At 49.1% G+C, this 15,496-nt stretch overlaps 2 protein-coding genes and 1 long non-coding RNA gene across 10 annotated transcripts in view; all 3 read left to right on the top strand.

Annotated features, from left to right (window-relative positions):
* LOC135249774 (serine/threonine-protein phosphatase 2A 55 kDa regulatory subunit B beta isoform) overlaps positions 1–5,989 on the top strand; it is a 58,768-nt gene extending 52,779 nt beyond the window's left edge. For all 5 annotated transcript variants that reach the window (XM_064325316.1, XM_064325318.1, XM_064325317.1 and 2 more), the window contains 5 exons: positions 1,870–2,047; positions 3,026–3,190; positions 3,447–3,616; positions 4,303–4,394; positions 4,594–5,989. In XM_064325316.1, coding sequence (XP_064181386.1) covers positions 1,870–2,047; positions 3,026–3,190; positions 3,447–3,616; positions 4,303–4,394; positions 4,594–4,873 — 885 coding nt within the window. In that variant the 3' untranslated portion in view covers positions 4,874–5,989. The remainder of the gene's footprint in view (positions 1–1,869; positions 2,048–3,025; positions 3,191–3,446; positions 3,617–4,302; positions 4,395–4,593) is intronic.
* A 4,095-nt stretch (positions 5,990–10,084) lies between these two features.
* On the top strand, positions 10,085–12,108 carry gpr151 (G protein-coupled receptor 151). Its single transcript, XM_064325321.1, has one exon. The coding sequence runs from the start codon at positions 10,456–10,458 to the stop codon at positions 11,734–11,736; it is 1,281 nt and encodes a 426-aa protein (XP_064181391.1). The 5' UTR covers positions 10,085–10,455; the 3' UTR covers positions 11,737–12,108.
* A 2,668-nt stretch (positions 12,109–14,776) lies between these two features.
* Positions 14,777–15,466, top strand: LOC135249780 (uncharacterized). 4 transcript variants are annotated; one of them, XR_010328776.1, is made up of 4 exons: positions 14,777–14,907; positions 15,064–15,207; positions 15,280–15,303; positions 15,340–15,466. It is a non-coding gene; the product is annotated as an uncharacterized LOC135249780 (long non-coding RNA). The 4 variants fall into 4 exon arrangements; XR_010328775.1 differs by having other exon boundaries at positions 15,064–15,303; positions 15,340–15,463; XR_010328773.1 differs by lacking the exon at positions 15,280–15,303 and having other exon boundaries at positions 15,328–15,459.
* The last annotated feature ends 30 nt before the right edge of the window (positions 15,467–15,496 follow it).

Here is a 15,496-nt window from a genome sequence, read left to right as displayed (position 1 = left end):
AGTAAGTCTCCCCTGCGCTGTAGTAAGTCTCCCCTGCGCTTAGACCCCATTCAGGGAGAGGAGAACATTACAGACCGCAGCGCCAAAATCCTGTTTACTGCGTGAAATGCAGGGGAGAGGCATTTATCACACGGCGCGCGGGGGGGGGGGGGGGCAGGGGGGCACGAGGGATGCATCTGCTCTGTAAATCTGCCTGTTAAAAGAGAGAGAGAGCGAGAAAACCCCCTCTGTTAGGGCTATCACCTCCCTGTTCTCTCTCTCTTTCCTCTCCTTCTTTACATGAAGTCATAATTAATTATTTACTGATGGGGTGGGGGGGTGGGGGTGGGGTTAAGGGAGCTCTGTCATATGAATGGGAACAAAGTGGGGGCTGGCTGTAGGGCAACATCCAACACCTGCTCTGTGTCCAAATCTACAATTGTGGGTGCTGTACAAAGCGTACCCCCCTTTCTTTACCCCCATTAGGGAAGGATTTTTAGGGGACACACTGCAGGTCTCACGCACACACACACACACCAGGTGAGCGGCACGTCCGAACCGAGAGAACCAGCATCTCTCTGCAATATCAGCTTTATGACATTACAGGCTGCGGCTGCCAGCGGCCATAATAAAAGTTAATGCGCCAACATGTAATCTGTCTCTATATGGAGTATTTATATTACATCTATTATTAAGTATTAATAATATGAATCAAAATGACTGCCTGGCCTGGCCCTGTGGTGCGTGTGCCATGTCACAAAGGCTTATTGGAACATTTTATAAATTATTCATAAACCGGTTATTGCCTCTTTCTCACACGTTTAGACGGTGTGAGAAACGTCCAGAAGCCTCTTAATTTATCCGATGCATCATCTGGAGCCGAGGCCTACTCCGCTCGGGTACTGCTTACAGCCGTGATTCATGAATAGGGCGCAGAAGGATTGCTTATTATGACTGTGTGTGTGTGTGTGTGTCTGTGTGTGTGTGAGAAAGGCAGTAATAATATTCTAATAAAGCATTGCTCTACAGATTCAAACCCCCGCCCCCATCCGCCCCCACCACCCCGATGCACTCAAGAGCAGTGAAAAGAAAGGCAGTCAGCAGAAAACCCCGCCACTAACTCAAGCAACTCTCCATCTAATTAACACGGCAATATCTCTCAAATCTCAATTAACACCTTTATAAACTATTAAGCCCCCAATTAAAACCCGCTGTTCCAGACGGATGACTGATACAGCTCCTGGTGCGCGGATAGATCTATCACTCCCAGAAGGCACCAGCAGACTAGTGTGAAGATGAGGTTTCCTGTGTGATAAATCGCTCGATGGCTCACTTGACAGCAGTTGCTACAAACGGAAAAATGCGAGACCAGTTCACCGGTGACGTCCGTTGAGCGCAACGCATCGCACAACAAAGTCACATAAAAAAACACATCGCACAACATAATCACACAACTATATCACACAACATCACCTAAAAATAACACAAAATACGCTACAGTATCACACAATATCCCACAGTAAAACACAACGTCACAGTATCACACAACGATGCACAATATCACACATTACACACCAACATGGCACGATATCATACCGCGATTTCGCACAGCATGACAACATCACACCACACCACAGACTCTGTTACAGGCCTTATAGCTGTGAGACATTCCTTTCTTTTCTTTTATTTCTTTTTTTGTTTCCTTCTCAATCTTTGGCCTACCTCTCCTCACCTCGCACCTTTTTCTGACTTTTTCCCCCTCTCAAACTCTTCATACCTTTCCCTCTCCATCGCTCTCTCTCCCTCTCTCGCTTTCCTCCCCTATCCCTCCCCCTCCCTCCCTCTCTCGCTCTCCTCCCCTATCCCTCTCTGTCTCTCCCTCTCTCACAGGTTCCGGTTGTGCGGCCGATGGACCTCATGGTGGAGGCCACGCCCCGCCGGGTCTTCTCCAACGCCCACACCTACCACATCAACTCCATCTCGGTCAACAGCGACTACGAGACGTACATGTCCACCGACGACCTGAGGATCAACCTGTGGAACCTGGAGATCACCAACCGCAGCTTCAGTATCCTTCCACCCCGAGAAAGGAACTGTTTTACAATAATACACCAAGGACGGAACAATCGGGCTTCCTGAATTTCAAAGCTGAAGCAATATGGAGCAGCCTCATGCAGTCAATCACTGACTCACACCGCCTCAAAGAGTACGATCCCCCGCTGCAAAATAGCTGGCGTAGTTCCGATCACTGAGTGACTGATATCCCGATTGATATCCCCATGTCTCCTTTTTTTGGGTTGACAAGAAAAGCGGCCAGTCTGAATGGCCAAAATGGATGATATTATTTACGATTTAATACCCATTAACCTTTTCAATCAAATAACAGTTCATGTTCAAATTATCTATTAAATATTAACGATAGGTATGAATATTTAACGGAGTAATTTTATGATTTTATGATGCCTTCTGGTGCAGCTTTTCCAGACGTTGGACATGGCGGAGAAAGACGCGCCTACAAATTGATTTCCATTGGCATCCGCTCTGAAGGTTTTCTGCAGATCACGCGTGACGGCTTTATCGATGCTTTAATGGGTCTATGAGCTGTAAGTGCCTCGAGCACCAACCCAACATCCCATCCACTCAAACGTCCCGCGCATCAGTCAAACGCAGCGAAGAGATCACGAGGACGAAATTAGTTTCAGTCGTTTGATCTTTGCCCTTTCTTATTTCCCAATTCGCTTTACCAAACAGTCGAGGAAACTGATCGTTGATACAGCGGCACATTCAAAGGGCTTTAAAATATGAATCGAAAGGCAAGATTTGAAGGTAAAGATAATAAAACAAGACCAGGTCAAAACCTAGTATATGGCTGGACCTAACACACGTGATCCGGCCGGCCAATGGTGTAACTTTATAACTCGGCCGACCAATGGTGTAACTTCATCACTCAGTCAGTCGCGCAGTCACTCAGTCACAGACATTTGTGTTTGTCCAGCCAAAAATGAAAAATGTGAGAGTTTGTTTTTCCTGAGCTCCGCCCTCCCAGACATCGTGGACATAAAGCCGGCCAACATGGAGGAGCTGACGGAGGTGATCACGGCGGCGGAGTTCCACCCGAACCACTGCAACACCTTCGTCTACAGCAGCAGCAAGGGCTCCATCCGGCTGTGCGACATGCGGGCCTCCGCGCTCTGCGACAACCACTCCAAGTGTGAGTGCCTCGCTGTGCCTCCTGCTCTCCGGGATTCAAACCCGCATCACCCTGTCCATTAACCCTAACCCGCATCCCCCTCTCTGTCATGTCTAATACCACTCCAAGTGTGAGTGCGTCTGTGTCTCTGCACTCCAAGTGGTAGAAAGCTGCATGCAGCAGTCAAGCAGTGTTGCATTATTTTCATAAATGAAAACAGTGCTACAAGCTACAGACACGCATTTTAAAATGGCTGCTCTGTCTGACCACACCGCAGTCTTCGAGGAGCCGGAGGACCCGAGCAACCGCTCCTTTTTCTCCGAGATCATCTCCTCCATCTCGGACGTGAAGTTCAGCCACAGCGGCCGCTACCTGATGACGCGGGACTACCTCACGGTCAAGGTGTGGGACCTCAACATGGAGAGCAAGCCCCTGGAGACCTACCAGGTGAGACTACCTGTGCGACGCCCCCTCGCCGTTCACCGAGAGCACCACCTGTGTGCGCAACTCCATCACACCAACCACAGGCATTCAGTCACAATGAGCATTTCCAACCAAAAAAAACCATCATCTAATAAATGGAAGACATCAGGTGTCAAATTCAGCTTCCTGAAAAAAGTGCACCACTCTGTCTCTGTCCTGCTGGGCCCACCTGCTGAGAGGTGAACCAGGTCACATGACCACACCATAGGGGGGTGGGGGTGGGGTGGGGGGGTCAGCTGAGGTCAGGCCCAGAGCAAATATGTCATCATTAACCCAGACTGACACAGGCTATTTGTTGCTGGGGGGGGGGGCAGTTATTAGGGGGGCCACGGTCTGACCCCCCATGATCGATGCTACTCTGCTGGCTGGTGGTCGAGTAATTTGTGCAGCAAATTGACACGCTGAGATAAACTAGGGGCTTTGATGTGTCCCCCCCCCCACCCCCCACCTCTCCTGACTTTGCTGAGGTGCTGGTGTAGGGAGCATACCGTACACCCCAGTCAAAGTGCGCCTGCTAATTACTTGTGAGAAATCGCATCACTTCCTGCCTCGTCTTCACCGCCGATCCCTCCGTGAGCGAGCGATTCGTCTTCCATCACGTCCTTAAAGTTCCTCTGCCCTCCCCTCCTCTACTCTCCCCTCCCCTCCAGGTGCACGACTACCTGAGGAGCAAGCTGTGCTCGCTGTACGAGAACGACTGCATCTTCGACAAGTTCGAGTGCGTGTGGAACGGAGCAGACAGGTGAGGTTCGAGCGCGGAGACGCCGCTTACCGTCTTCAGACCGCCGTTCGCCTTTTCAAACAACACCGCTCTTCAGCCCAATGCTCCACGCGATAGAAAAACGAGTTTGAAGGTATATCACGGTGGTGTGTACACAAATTGTGGTTATCCCTAATCTTGTCCCCCCCCCTCCGTCCCCTCCCCCTCGTCCTTTCGGCAGCGTGATCATGACCGGCTCCTACAACAACTTCTTCCGGATGTTCGACCGCAACACGAAGCGGGACGTGACGCTGGAGGCGTCGCGGGAGAACAGCAAGCCGCGCGCGGTGCTGAAGCCGCGCAAGGTGTGCGTGGGCGGGAGGCGGCGCAAGGACGAGATCAGCGTGGACAGCCTGGACTTCAGCAAGAAGATCCTGCACACCGCCTGGCACCCCTTCGAGAACATCATCGCCGTCGCCGCCACCAACAACCTCTACATTTTCCAGGACAAGGTCAACTAAAGTGCCACGCCCGCGCGCACCTGAGACCGTCGCGGTCGCCGTGTCTAACAGACGTTTCGGCTTTCCTTCACCGTGAAAGGCCCCCCCCCCCCCCGTGAAACACCCCCCCCCTTTGACGTCACTTGCTGTAGATCTGCTGTATTAAGCACAGCAATGTCGGGAGAGGAACTTCTCTGTGGTTGGGAAGTTCCCGGAGGAGAGGCGGGAATTCTGGGAAAGGAGAAGTGAGCGTTACGGAACTGACGGAACGGGGACTTTGCCGGCGTGACCTCGGGGTGATGCGTGACCACGCTGCCGGGCTGAAGGTGTTCTGCACAAACCCCCCCTCCCCCCTCACCCCTCCCCCCTCGCTCCCTGAAGAGGGTGCTTATTTATTTTATTTATTCACATCAAACACAAAGGTGCCCTCCTTCCGGGGTTATGCACTAACTGACTGAGGGAGGGGGGTCGTATTTCTGGAAATGTAGCAGCACTCAGTTCCAAATCTTCTTAAAGCACTCAAAAAATGAATGAAATAAAAAAACAGAAATGAAGTAATAATTACATGTGATGCTCAGAGAGAGAAAACAACAACGAAACAAACAAAAAACTCGCAACTGCTGTTTAAACCTAAGAATTGCACCCTGATCCCATCCTCTCCATCCTTCTTAGTGCCACCTTACTGGCTTCCATATGGAGCTGTCGGGCGACCTCACTTCCTGTCACATGGAAACCCTGGCCAATGACAGAGTTCCTCCTTAGAAGTGACCCTGGTGTACAACATGGCTGAATTCCTACAATAATGAGAAATGGGATGCAAAGACTTCCTGTGATTCTCCTTTTGTTTTTTGTTTTTTAAGTGAATCCGAGGTGTGACAGTAAAAGGGACGCTGGAGAAGACTTCTGACTTCCTCTGGCCAGAGGTCCTTTTTTTAAGATTCAACTTTCTTTTGGTCGTTTTATTTTCCTCTTTCAATATTTAAACGAAGAAGCTGTGGTGCCTTGTTTTTGGTATTTGGAAAATGTGAAGGTTTCCAAAAGCTTCGATAACTTTGCCCTGCTGTGGATCTCACCGGACTTCAGGCCACAGACAGTAACACTGTGTGTGGAGCTGTCTGACTGAGGGGGGGGAAGATGGGGGGGGGTGCCTGGGGTGGGGCAGGGCTGGGGTTGAATTTGGGGTAGTGTGGGAATGGTGACTGTTCCTCTGTAATGTTTTTGAAGAGATTGATGATTGTGGAATTTTTTCAAAGCAATGTGAATGATTTCTTTTTTTTTTTTTTGCTCATGTCAGGGAAACAGAAAGTATCTAATTAAAACTGCGCAGCCATTGGATATCTGTGATCAGCATTAATCCTCTCGAGATTTCACTTCACTGTAATATTTCCCTGATTTAAAGCTTTTTTTCAAATACAGGATTGCAATAGTGTAACACTTGTACAAACACCTGAATCTAAAAGAACACAGTTAACCGCCATAATTGTTCCCCCATTAACTGGTCTTACCTGCTGTTCTTCAGGAGTTTCACTTTGTTTCTGTTCATCATGATCCTCGTTCTTTATGCCATGCCAGCGGGGGGGTGGGGGGCATCCACGGTTCCGTCCCATTCCAGGAAGGCTCACCTCTTTTCCCGAAAGGAGACGGGAGCTGGTCAGCGGGAAATTGGAAACCACTCTGACTTCCTGCTGCCACGCCTCTCTGCTTCCTGTCGCAACGCTGGCAGTCCTGTGTGACGAATCATCGAACCCGACCCTCACAGAATTCCATCGCGTCCGTTTTCATTTCCTGTTCCAAAGACACCCGGAAGGAGACGAAGTTTAGAGTCGGAATTACGGCTCTTTTGATGACTGGGGACTGGGCTCGGGTTACGAACCGATGAAGCCGGCTGGAAAAACAGCTGATTCCCGAAAGCTTCATCAAGAAGGGAATCGGAAAAGTCAAGGGCGGTATCATGATGTAGCCTAACCAGTTACAAAGGTTCTATGATATCAGGGAATTTTAAGTACAATTCCTTTAAAATGTAATGTCTTCTAAATAAACAACTTACGTTGTAAACTTCTTAATGAAACAAAGTTTTATAGCTCAGAATGTATTTAAATGCATTTAATTGTCATGCAGTCTAAGCTTAATAGGATCAATTGAAGTAAAAAAAAAAAGTTGCTTAATTCGAAATTCAACTAGCAGTTTGTCTTTTTTTCCCAAGCATAAACAGTTTACAATCAGAAGGCAACAGAAACACCATCACACTTCATGTCAACAATACAATAACAAAATCAAAATGAACATACTGTAATGGCCCTGGAGTAGCGACTCCTCTGCTAAGCTACATGCTACTGTTATCCAGGTAAAACACACACCTGTGATATGAACTCTTGACCAGGTCAGTGTGAGACTAATCCAGGCGGGTCTTTCAGGTTTGACAGCAAATAACTCAGCACTCACAGGCAGAGCCATTGGCTGCTTTTGCTTCGGCATGAATTTATAACATCCATAAGCCCAACAGAAACATTCGTAAATGTTTATGTTTATAAGCAGAAATAGACATAATTTGTGTTGTATGTCCTCAGTGACGCAGAAAGGTGACATTATCATGACACACCATGTGACACATACCGAATGATTACTAGCAGTTATAGACATAAGCTTTTATGAATGCCTGTGTAGTGCTAATTAAGTACCACTCACAGAAAGTGCTTCCACTTGGTATGACCGTTTTTCCCCCCAAACCCAGCACCCACCTTCAGGGCTAACATTTGTTTACTAGATGAATATCTGAACTGTAAGTGTGATTAATGCACGTCTCTTAAATCAGTGATAAAGCAAGACACGGACCGTTCGTTATGAAATCCCGCAGTCGCAGGGAAACCACACTGAAGAAGATGATGAATTGGCTGTCAGGCAGATTTACCAGAAGTTGCTGCCAGACCAGCTGCTAAGAGATCACAGACGTACTGAAACCCGGTCTCAAAGCAGGCTACAGCCGTTATCCCAGACAAATCGCCTGACGTTTGAGCTTTTTTAGCAAAGCGCTTTCATTAGCAAAGTCTATCACACAAGGTCAATTATGCCTTCTTTTTAAAACGAAGCAGAGTGAAAGACACTCGTATTTGGCGTGCTCAGCAGCTATTTTGCGCAGTTTGAACGAGTGCGCCCGACTTCCGCCCACAGCTGATGATGTCATCGTTTCTGAAAGCTCCTCCCAGCATTCTCGCGGTCCCAGAGTACAAATACCTATTTCTGTGACGTCACCGGGTAAATCAGTGCACTGTGATCATCTCGGTGATCTTAATTAGCCCTATTTGCGTTATTAATTTGCGTTTACTCACTGCCTCCTCGCTCACAGACAAGCGGTTAATAACACACGCAACTCCAGGGACTGCGATAGAAACACAGAGAACAGGATTTATCATGCAGCCTCAAATTTAACTGCTGGTTCTTAGAGAGCAAATACTCTCTCCTGGATTGCTTTCTACAAGAGCAAATACAAGGGTCCACTGACCATTATATAATTTGGAGAGGTTTCAATTTAATTCAATTTTATTTGTACAGTGATTTTTACAGAGAGCGCTCACAAAAACGCTTCACAGAGTAGAAAGGCAAGAGACAGAGCAAACAGGGCATACACCAGTCCAGGCCTAAACCCCCAAATAGCAAGCACATGAGGTAAAAAAAAAAAAAAAAAACTCCCAGTGGGGAGAAAAATGCTCAAACAGAGTGAGAAATAACTCCCTGATGGTTTATAGAATGATTTGTTGGACATGCACTCACACGCGCACACACACAGATAATTAAATGGATTCCATGATAACTGGCGTCAATGTGTGAAACACACACACACTGATTCCATGATAAAATAAGTAATATAAAAAATTCTGACAACAATACAACAAAATATGACAGATTCTGCCAGTTTCCTTGGTTTCAGAAATCTTAATGGATTCGATTTACACACTTCCTTTCATCAGGTGATCTTAAAGCACCTCCATGATGAATGGGGGGGGGGGGGGCTCACCTCAACCACCGCCCACCTGGAGGAGGCGCGACAGCCATTTTGCACCAGAACACTTAGCACACATCAGCTGGGGTAGACAGAGAGAGAGAGAATTACTGAGCTAATTAAAGTGGGGAGGGATTGGTTGGCAGGCTGAGAATCACATTTGATTCCATTACATTCATTTAGGAGAAGCTTTTAAGAAACCCCCAACTCGTTGTGATAAATCCCATGGGATCTGTAATGACCACAGTGAGTCAGGTCCTCGGTTTAACGTCTCATCTGAAAGATGGTGTCTCCCACAGTATAGTCCCCGTCACTGTGCTTTAGTCTATTTATTCCAAAAGGAAGATCGCCCCCTACTGGCCCACCATCACCTCACCTGCGTAGTTTCAGCCATTTAGCATGGGGGAATATGTGATGGATTAGCCTTATGGTAAAGGACAGAAATCAGAAATCAATTCTGTATGATGGGAATTGACTGACTTACTTAGTGGGTTAGGGGTGTCTATTTATTTTCTGTTTGGAAGCACCACAAAAAAAACATATATTTTGCTTTCTAGTGACTCTGGCTCATGACACTGTAAATATAGCATAACGGTGTGTTCTCTGTAAATCCAGTTTTCAATAGACACATAAATTCCCAACTCTGATGATGAATCCAGTGCTAAAATGTTGCTAAAACGTGAGACAACTGCGCCACCTTCTGGCCTGCTGATCAGTTGCTTCTCTGGCTTATCGCCGCGAAGGCGCCTCGGTCTCGCGCACTACAGTCAGGGCGCGCGCCAAACAAGATCCGCTGATCTTCATAGGTGGATGCCCGCAGTATAGAAATATTTAATACCGCGTTTTCGTTTAATTTTTACAGGACTGAAATTTCCGAGTAACGCTTTTATTTTACGGCCATATAGAAGACGCCTCCAGAGTTGCTGCGTACAAAACATTTGAAAGATGTGAACGACTGCGAATGTTATTTTTTCTTTAAACAAATAAAAGCGAACCTAAAGGCGAAGCAGAAAAGACTTGGAAAAAAGATAAGATTAAACACAACCACTAAATGTAATTTGAATGAAAACGCCCCAGAGACATCCGTTGTTCTTTGTTGTGATATGTTCAGATATTCATCCCGCCTCTGCACTTGTTGTACGTCGCTCTGGATAAGAGCGTCTGCTAAATGCCTATAATGTAATGTAAAAAATGTAATGTATGATTTAAAGCGAATAACTGAACTTTTTTTACCTAAATGAAATTAAGTAAATTCGTTTCTGAACCGGAACGCTGTAAGAGTCATTTTGTTTGGCAACATTACGCATTTCAAGTGGTTGGAGTGATTTTTAATTGGCCTCGAGAGGCTACCCTACAGGAAAAGAAAACACCTCCAGTCAGCTGGGGCAGACACCTGTCAGTCAAACACTACCTTTATAAACACGCGCACGGACCTCGCGCCGTCATCTCCGCAGTTAAGCCCGTCGCGGTTGCAGTGAGCGGATCGATCGCAGTGCCCGCTGCAGACGCGCGGCACTTTAACACCGAATCTCGCAACTTTGATGTAGTTAATATCTCGTAAATATATTCTCGGTTAGATATTTAATTGGCATTCCCTCTCTACGCCATGGATAAATTTCAAAATCTGAACATTAGCGCTGGGAACAGCTCCGTCGATAAGCAGTCATTCTTCGACCGTGGCGTGTATCAGAGCTTGGATTCCCAGGAGCTCCGCGTACTTTTACCGGTGATTCTGGGGATAATTTGCGTCCTGGGGTTCACCGGAAACATCACCGCTCTGGGGGTCCTCGTCACCAACGCTCGCAAAGGCAAGCTGTCGCTGATCAACTCGCTGATCCTCAACCTGATTCTGGCCGACAGCATGGTGCTGGCGCTCGCCGTGCCCTTCAAGGCCGTCTCGTACTCGCGGGCCAGCTGGACGCTGGGCTGGTTCCTGTGCAAGACGTGCGACTGGTTCCTGCACGCCTGCATGGCGGCCAAGAGCTTCATCATCGCCATCATGGCCAGAGCCTGCCTCAGGTATGTCAGCAACCCCAACAAGCAGGTGAACGTTCACTACAAGACAGTCATGGTGGTGGTGCTGCTCTCCTGGGTCTTGGCGTGCGTGGTGCCCGCGCCCCACTGGAGGTTCGCGGCGCTGCGGCGGGAGGGGGCGGGGCTGGCGTGCGTGCAGGCGGCGCCGCCCGGCGCCCGGCGGTTCATGTGGGTGTACGTGAAGCTGTACCCGCTGGTGGCGTACTGCGCGCCCCTCAGCCTGGCGCTGCTCTTCTTCTGGCTGGCGTACAGCCGCTGCCAGCGCCGCGGCAGCAAGGCGCAGAACCTGCGCACGCAGATGCGCTCCCGCAAGCTCACGCTCATGCTGTTCGGCCTCACCGTCACCACGGCGATCCTGTGGCTGCCCCAGTGGGCCGCCTGGGTGTGGGCGCACCACGCGGAGGAGAACGGGGGGCCCGCCCCGCCCCCGCTCTTCTCGCTCTCCGCCCAGCTGCTCATGTTCTCCATCTCGCTGGTCAACCCGCTCACCGTGCTGTCGCTGTCCGAGGAGTTCCGCGAGGGCTACAAGGGCCTGTGGCGCCGGCTCACGCTCAGGAAGCAGCCCCCCAAGCAGAAGGCGGGACCGCACACGCCCACCGTCCTCCGCTCCCCCAGCCCCCGGCCCGAAACCGGGGGGGGACACCCCCCGCCGCACTCGGACGAGCCCAAATGCGACCCGGACCCCGAGCCGGGCTGCCCGCCCCCCGACAGCCCGGGGAACAAGGACAACCCGGTGCTGCCGGACGTGGAGCAGTTCTGGAGCGAGCGGGAAACGGGCGGGCCGGCCGACGACAACGACCCGGTGCCCTGGGAGCACCAGAACCCGGTCGACACCAAAAAACGGGACACCTGAACACCCCCCCGCACCCCCCCACCCCCACACACCTGGAGTAAACACACACCCCAGAGACAGCACACTGACCGCTGGGCTGCAGATCTGCTCAGTGCAACCCAGCCTCCTCAGACCATCGTAAGAGTCTAACCCAGCCTCCTCAGACCATCGTAAGAGTCTAACCCAGCCTCCTCAGACCATCGTAAGAGTCTAACCCAGCCTCCTCAGACCATCGTAAGAGTCTAAACCAGCCTCCTCAGAACAACCCAGCCTCCTCAGACCATCGTAAGCGTCTAACCCAGCCTCCTCAGACCAACCCAGCCTCCTCAGACCATCGTAAGAGTCTAACCCAGCCTCCTCAGACCAACCCAGCCTCCTCAGACCATCGTAAGAGTCTAAACCAGCCTCCTCAGACCAACCCAGCCTCCTCAGACCATCGTAAGAGTCTAAACCAGCCTCCTCAGACCAACCCAGCCTCCTCAGACCATCGTAAGAGTCTAAACCAGCCTCCTCAGACCAACCCAGCCTCCTCAGACCATCGTAAGAGTCTAAACCAGCCTCCTCAGACCAACCCAGCCTCCTCAGACCATCGTAAGAGTCTAAACCAGCCTCCTCAGACCAACCCAGCCTCCTCAGACCATCGTAAGCGTCTAACCCAGCCTCCTCAGACCAACCAGCCTCCTCAGACCATCGTAAGAGTCTAAACCAGCCTCCTCAGACAACCCAGCCTCCTCAGACCATCGTAAGGTCTAACCCAGCCTCCTCAGACCAACCCAGCCTCCTCAGACCATCGTAAGAGTCTAACCAGCCTCCTCAGACCAACCCAGCCTCCTCAGACCATCGTAAGAGTCTAAACCAGCCTCCTCAGACCAACCCAGCCTCCTCAGACCATCGTAAGAGTCTAAACCAGCCTCCTCAGACCAACGCCTAGGTCCTACCAGCCTCTCAGACCATCGTAAGAGTCTAAACCAGCCTCCTCAGACCAACCCAGCCTCCTCAGACCATCGTAAGAGTCTAACCCAGCCTCCTCAGACCATCGTAAGAGTCTAACCCAGCCTCCTCAGACCAACCCAGCCTCCTCAGACCATCGTAAGAGTCTAACCCAGCCTCCTCAGACCAACCCAGCCTCCTCAGACCATCGTAAGAATCTTATTAAACTGTGTCCTCATTGCATTTTGACTTCAGCTGTAACTCGTGTAATGTCTTTGCCGTAGGACTTTGACACCTGGAAAGATTTACACAGACTCCAATCCTTGTAACTCCCCCACCCCACTAAAGACCTACAGTAGCTTGAGGCTGTCGGCTACTTAAAAATGGAATTTATGACTCTATAACTGTATGTAAAATTTAACTTGTGTGCTATTCATGTCACAAAAAAAAGGAATTTATATGAAAACTGTTACAATATTCTAAAACTCAGCGGCAACACAGCAGAAGATATTACAGTGTAATAGTCTTTCCTTTATAAGTCTGTGTGTGTGTGTGTGTGTGCGCCTGCGTATGAATGTACAGTATTCACTGAAACCGTTACTCATCTGTCAGTTTCTGTCCGTTGTGTACTTGTGTGTGGGAAAATGTCAACTAGTTTTAAAGAAAAAAATATATTTTGTAAAGTTGAGCTGTTTCTGTAATAAAGTGAAACTTTGTGTTCTTATTGACTTGCCAGTTCCCTTTTTTTTTTTTTTTTTTTTTAAATGTCAAAAATATATAAAACGGTCTTCTGAAAACAGAATTTCTGGTCTTGGCACAGGCATGAAAAATCCCAAACACCATTTTACAAAACTGAGCATAAACAGTATCAGGGAACACAAGATTAACCTCAGTATTGTTCATGCATTTTTGCAACCCAATACAATTACTCTCTGCCCTATTCCCATCTCAGTGTTCACATACCACAGCACAAAATGCGCAACTGATCAAATAGTCACCCCTAAATAACGTATGGAGGGACAGGGTTCAGGCCGGGGAATACTGCAAAGCGTATTGTGACAAATTCTTTGCCAAATGCACAATATAAATTAAATTTGATTGACAGGAACAGAGGAACCTGAGAGAGAAGACGGGTAAGTGCATGAGAGATTGGAGACGTGACAACGTGTCAAAGGATTCCTAAAGCGATGTGCTCTTCAGTCCTCAAAAACTTTAGAACATAAGATTTTCTGGGGGGGGGGGGGGGCAAAATCCCTGGTGGCGCCCCTGGCACCCAGCACACAGAGGGATGCTGTAAGGACAGCACCAGACGACGAACCCGACTGTAAGGACGTTTAAATCCGTTTATAGGAGCACAGGATGCTTTGGGGGTGGAGCCCACACCATCATTAAGGAAACCGTTCACCCATACAGGAGGCAAAGCCACGCCCATCAGTGCTGCTCCTCCAATCATGTTCACCTTTAGTAAACATGATGTGACGTGGATTATAATTGGTGGCCCGGCACCAATGAAGTGAAAAGTTTATCAACAGACCTTCTGTGACCTTTACATATACATGACCATGTTTAAATGACTGAACATGCTTACTTCTGACTGGATACAATTTAAAAGCGAGTAAATGATCATTTGGTCAGCATTATTAAAGACATTTGCACTGCTGTATTAGCCCTTTTGGATGCAATATTTTTCTTTGTTGAATGTATTTGCAGTCTTGAGCAAGTCGTTAAATTTCACAAATGTATCCACTGGGCAAGATGTGCCAGCTGTGTGGAATAAAATAAAATTTGTCCATAGTTGTAAAAAAACTGGGTAGTTGCCTTTATTCCAGTAAACTCGTACAGAAACAGCAACATCAAAATTAAACACAACTTTAGAAACATTTAAACATTCAAACTACTACGTATCGTTACAATTCCAACTCTTAAGGCCGTTGGCGATGTTCACACAACCGTCTGTCACACGATCTGAATACATATATTTAAATATACATATCCGCCATCTAGTAAAAGTATCTTACAAGCTGCGGGGGCGTTAAATCACTCGCCCCTTTTTGAGATGAGCGCGGGCCACACCGCGCGGAGCTGCCCCGCCCCCTTTCACCCCGCGACGCTTCCCGCTGACGACACACACCGCGGAAATACTGCGCTACAACACGTCTGCGGGGTCTGCGTGTCCAAAGCGTGCTCATGCAGGGCCCCGGACTCCCCCGCTGGGTAGAGCGGCAGGTAGAGAGACAGGTAGAGCGGCAGGTAGAGAGACAGGTAGAGCGGCATGATGAGACCGGTAGAGCGGCAGGTAGAGCGACAGGCAGAGCAGCATGATGAGACAGGTAGAGCGGCAGGTAGAGACAGGTAGAGCGGCATGATGAGACAGGTAGAGCGGCAGGTAGAGACAGGTAGAGCGGCATGATGAGACAGGTAGAGCGGCAGGTAGAGAGACAGGCAGAGCAGCAGGTAGAGAGACAGGTAGAGCGGCATGATGAGAGACAGGTAGAGCGGCATGATGAGAGACAGGTAGAGCAGCAGGTAGAGAGACAGGTAGAGCGGCATGATGAGAGACAGGTAGAGCAGCAGGTAGAGAGACAGGTAGAGCGGCAAGTAGAGAGACAGGTAGAGCGGCAGATAGAGAGACAGGTAGAGCGGCAGGTAGAGAGACAGGTAGAGCATCATGGTGAGAGACAGGTAGAGCGGCAGGTAGAGAGACAAGTTGGCGTTGTTGTTACAGAAACCCTGGGGTCCCTTGCTTGGCTGCATGGTGATTGGTTCTGGTGTGTTGTTGTGGGCGTGGCTGAAGCTGAGACTCAGGGTTCAGTTGCTTGGTTGAGTGGCGGGTGGGTGTGGCATAGTGTTG

Source organism: Anguilla rostrata, chromosome 3, assembly GCF_018555375.3.
Source record: "Anguilla rostrata isolate EN2019 chromosome 3, ASM1855537v3, whole genome shotgun sequence".
In the NCBI taxonomy this organism is placed as follows: Eukaryota; Metazoa; Chordata; class Actinopteri; order Anguilliformes; family Anguillidae; genus Anguilla; species Anguilla rostrata.
This window is presented reverse-complemented; position numbering and strand designations above follow the sequence as displayed.

Excerpts from the sequence above, each read along its gene's own strand:
- gpr151 (XM_064325321.1), top strand. The coding sequence starts at position 10,456 with ATGGATAAATTTCAAAATCTGAACATTAGCGCTGGGAACAGCTCCGTC.